This window comes from Thermobia domestica, chromosome 7 (genome assembly GCF_964235325.1).
Source record: "Thermobia domestica chromosome 7, izTheDome1.hap1.1, whole genome shotgun sequence".
NCBI lineage: Eukaryota > Metazoa > Arthropoda > Insecta > Zygentoma > Lepismatidae > Thermobia > Thermobia domestica.
In genome coordinates this window covers 120,754,830-120,759,644 of record NC_137460.1, presented here as the reverse complement: position 1 = coordinate 120,759,644, position 4,815 = coordinate 120,754,830, and the positions used below count along the sequence as shown (strand labels likewise).

General features: G+C 30.7%; 1 protein-coding gene across 1 annotated transcript in view; it reads right to left on the bottom strand.

Annotated features, from left to right (window-relative positions):
- LOC145690372 (ATP-binding cassette sub-family G member 1-like) overlaps positions 1–4,398 on the bottom strand; it is a gene marked incomplete at its 5' end in the record, with an annotated part of 17,984 nt that extends 13,586 nt beyond the window's left edge. The window contains 2 exon segments of the mRNA XM_081765199.1: positions 2,242–2,410; positions 4,256–4,398. Coding sequence (XP_081621325.1) covers positions 2,242–2,410; positions 4,256–4,398 — 312 coding nt within the window.
- Positions 4,399–4,815: the final 417 nt, after the last annotated feature.

Genomic DNA, 4,815 nt, shown 5'->3' with positions numbered 1-4,815 from the left:
TTAGTTATGCTTAACTATGAACTCGAGCACAAAATCAAGAAGCATGTGCACCAGAGTCCATCGTGATAATTAGTTTGATTCTGGTAATGCCAACATAGCATTTCTCACGCATTGTATAATCTTATAAAAAGAAATGGCCACCCATATCTCTTTGAAAATCCCTATATTCTTACCTAGAGTTTGAATTAAATCAAACAAATGTAGATGTTCTTTAGCCAATTGAAATCTTTATTTAGAACGGCAGTATTAGAATTTCATATGTATCGTTTGCCAGAATATAGGCTTCTAATGTAAATGGATGGCCAAGATTTGTTGAACAAGGCTGTATATTGTACATTATACAGTACAAGGCTGTATATTGTACTGACTTGTTATTAGACTTCTTGTTATAATAATAAAAATATTTTAAAAGAAGCCAGATATGGTAACTACTACCTTTTTCTATAGCATGAAATGGTGGGGTACCTCTAAAAAGTCAACTGTTATTATGAAAAAATGAAATGAAATCTTTAAGTTTTACGTCCCACGGTTATGCCGGTTAGGCTAAAGGAGACGGTGATGATGAGACATGAGTGAAATGGTGGAATAAAGAAAGTGGGAGGAAACGGGAGAACCCCGAGAAAACCCACGAGCACGGTGTTTGTCCACCACAAAGTTCACGTGGCGCGAGCTAACTGTTATTATGTAACACAGAACACTAGTACCACAGAAAGCCATTCAAATTTATAATTTGAGCCAGTGTGGGAGGGTCTATATTTCCGCCATTGTATGCTACAAATTTTTCCTAATAAATGAAACAATAATCTTGGTTCTTTGCATCTTCCAAGTGCATTAATTTTAAATACCATAACAGGTAACAAATAATATGATACGATTGCAGTAACTGAATTAGTTATCATTAACTTCTTCTTCTTCTTTTTTCTCATCAATCGAGGTATTCCGTCAAAGATAGCCACCAAATATCACGACATAAAACAGAATATTGCTTACTAAGACACTGTTTTATTATTTGAAACTTAAACAAGTACAAAAACAAGAAAACTAGACAGATATTGATGAAATAAACTTTGAAGTTGTGCAGCATTTTCTGCTTTCTGAAAGGCTTACTTTCTTTTATTCTTCTCCCAGTTAGATGAACCGTAAGCAAAAGTACTTATTAGTTAGTTTACTTAATTATTTTCTTACTAGTATTTGTTTGGTATTTTTTTTTTTTATATTTATTTTTCATTGTACAAGTTTTGTTTCTAATAGACTTAAATCTGATTTAAACTTCTTGCTGAGCAAAACAAATTATTAACGTGTACCAGTTTCGGCAACTATCCAGTTGGCTTCATCAGTTAATAATTTTTACAGTAAATGTATTGCTTTGTTCATAGAGTAGTTTAAATCAGATTTAAGGCTTTTTTTTTTGTTTTTACTATTTTCTAGTAATTAAATTATTTTCGTATGACTACTACGGTATCTTTTTGCTTCTGAAATAAAATGAAATCTTTCAGTTAAACATCCCACGATTATGCCCGTTAGGCTAAAGCAGACTATGATGAAAGTAAGTGAATGGTGATGGAAGAATTGGTGGAATGAGAAGATGGGAGAAAACAGGAGTACCCTGAGAAAACCCACGGACACGATGTTGTCCACCACAAACTTACTTAGTCGGGGCTCGAACCAGGGACCTCACGCACAAGAAATAAGCGCATTAAGCCACCGTGCTCTCCTATCCCTTTGCTTCTAGATCACATATTAAAATATATATATATATATATATATATATATATATATATATATATATATATATATATATATATATATATATATATATATTAAAATCTGAAGAAAGCAAACACTTATTATTAATGGTCAGATTTTATGCTTTTTAAGTTATACGTAATTCCAAAATAGAATACTTCTTATTAAATGTTTAATTTCCAAAACCTTTAATTACATAACGTTTGAAGAAACATTTATTTAACTGAATGTTTGCTTAGAATAAATATTTTTTAATTATCTCTCTCTCTCTCTCTCTCTCTCTCTCTCTATATATATATATATATATATATATATGTATGCACTTCTTTTCTCTACTCTAATGATAAAACGTTTGATATCGAAAATTAAATGCTTATAATTTGCCTTATTTACATTATTCATTGTACTTCAGTTCAAATCTATGAGTAAACACAATTTTTATAGGCCCCCCAGAATTATATTATATAGGTAATGATTATAAAATTTATTACTTACAATATAAAAGTACTGGCATCATGGGAATGTAGAGGAAGAAAATTATACATGTGAAGCAAAATCCAAAATTAAAGATCGTCCGTGAAGCATCGTTGCCTATATTGTAATACATTCCACCAACAAAGAATCCCAAAATAAAATGAAGAATTATCTTCAAACGAAGATGTTTCTGCAAAATAAAGAAAGATAAATGAAATAAAATTAAAATTCATCTTATTCAAATAGTAGCATTCTATAATAAAATTAAAATTTTTTATCCTAGTATTTTAAACTAAATATAAAAATTTCTTGTCCTACAGTGCATGTATTATCTATGCGCAACAGCTTGAATTATTACTTCTAGTGCTTGTAGGCCTAATACGGAAGGATTTTTTTTTCTGAGTCCACATGGCAATATTACACTAGTGTATACAGAATATAATCAAGGGGAAGGAAGTGCAGGAGGGGTGTTAAACAATCAAGTCATATCGATTCAGCACATGAGCGATTTTTTAAAAACACATATATTGATATGGTAAAATGGTATTTTTGCCCATGACTAGCAAAAGGGGGTGAAGCGAGGTTAAACCTGGTAGCACACCCTTTGCGCATGCCATTGAGTATACATGGTATCTTGATTCAGATAACTTCGATATAATAATAATAATAATAATAATAATAATAATAATAATAATAATAATAATAATACTTGGCAGTTTACTGGCAACAACAGCTTGACAGTCACTGGTATACTTAAAATCATAATAATAAAAGAAGCATCCTAAATACATCATGATAAATGAATATAAAAATAAAAAATAAACATGTAGTATCTGTAATTTTAAAAAAAATACATGCATGAAGATAACATACAGAAAAATTACATGCATGAACATAGAAATCAAATGTGCATTTATATAAAAAGACCGACATTAATAGAAATAAAAGAAAATTTATTATTATTATTATTATTATTATTATTATTATTATTATTATTATTATTATTATTATTATTATTATTATTATTATTATATAAATATTCTAATGATAAACAGCTAATACAACACTGACAGCTACAGTAGAAATAATTTATTTCACCATGTTTATATAGCAGATGGGATTCTTTCTAGATTTCATACATCAGGGACGCCCATAGAACTAATCGGATGGGATTTCATACACCACAAGTCTCCAGTAAATTTTTCTGTCAATTCCCGACTCAGTCATCGTTTGCCGTTCCAACATTATTTCACAACCCTCGACGTACTAAGTAAATGACAAATGTTTAATTAAATTTATAAGTAGTACTAATAAATGATGGTTATAATAAGATATGGTTATCTCAGTAATAGGTACAGATTAATGTAATAAACTGTTTAAAATATATGTGAAATTTATAACTAAAGCCTGTGACAAACACCTTGGCATTTCAGCTAAACGAATGAAACGCAAGCTCTGGCGCGACGTTGCCAAGTGGTAAAGGGGTGTGGCTATGGCTAAACAGACAAACTACAGCGCAATCAGGTGACAGGGGATAGACGTGGATGTATACAAAATAAACATGGCAATACCGCTGGCCTCTCATTTGCTAGCAGCATTTAAAGGGAACTTTGAGCGCCGCCTTCAAATGTCAAGATGTTTGTCGCGCCGCTTAACTCGTATATTTAGATACATTCTGTCTCCATGTGCGGGGGTTGATGATGAAAAGAGGAACACCAAAATTCACGTTTATCAGACGACATGGGAGAATGTAGTGGGGAAAAACTTGTTTTGATCTATCAGCTTATCTGGTATGAATGATAGTATTATATGCTGATTAGAACCACGTCGTATCCAAGTCTATTAACATTATAAATAAGATGTATCACTATCTAACAGTGATTTTTAACCTATAATGATTCCTTTTCTTTCTCTCTCTCTTTTTTCTATTATATTACTATAGTGTAATGAGATTTGTAATACATGAAATGCTTAGTAAAATAATTAAAGTAAAAGATCGAATTTTTATCTCAGTAAGGATTAAATTTTTACTTACCCTATCTCTCACGGTTTGGAGCATCATACGACGTACCAAAATACAGAATTGTGTCCATCCTGATGTGGCAAATCGGTAATCAGTTTTATTCACCTTTGATTTCGTTGATTCTGGTAGCTCTTCAACGAATTCGTGAAACAATCCTTAAAGATAGAAAGTAAAAATGTTACGTAAATAATGAGTAAATCAACTGCACAGTTATACCATGTAACATGAATATTGGCTATTAAATTAATAAAACTAAATAATTTATTTCTAATTAACTTTTTTAAAACTAATAATAATAGTAATAATAAAATACTGATTTCATATTGGCTACTTACTGTAATCATTTGACTATTTCAACTACAGTTAAAGCTCTTACTTGGACATTACGGAAGTTAGAGAAGAAATATTTAGAGAGCTTCGACATGTGCTGTTGGAGGAAGATAAAATGGACAGAGAAAGTAACAAACGAAGATGTTTTAAAAAAAACGGATAGGAGAGAAGAGGACGCTTTTAGACAGCGTCCTTCGTAGTGTGATATAAATTTTGGATTATTTAATGTGTATTTAAAAAAA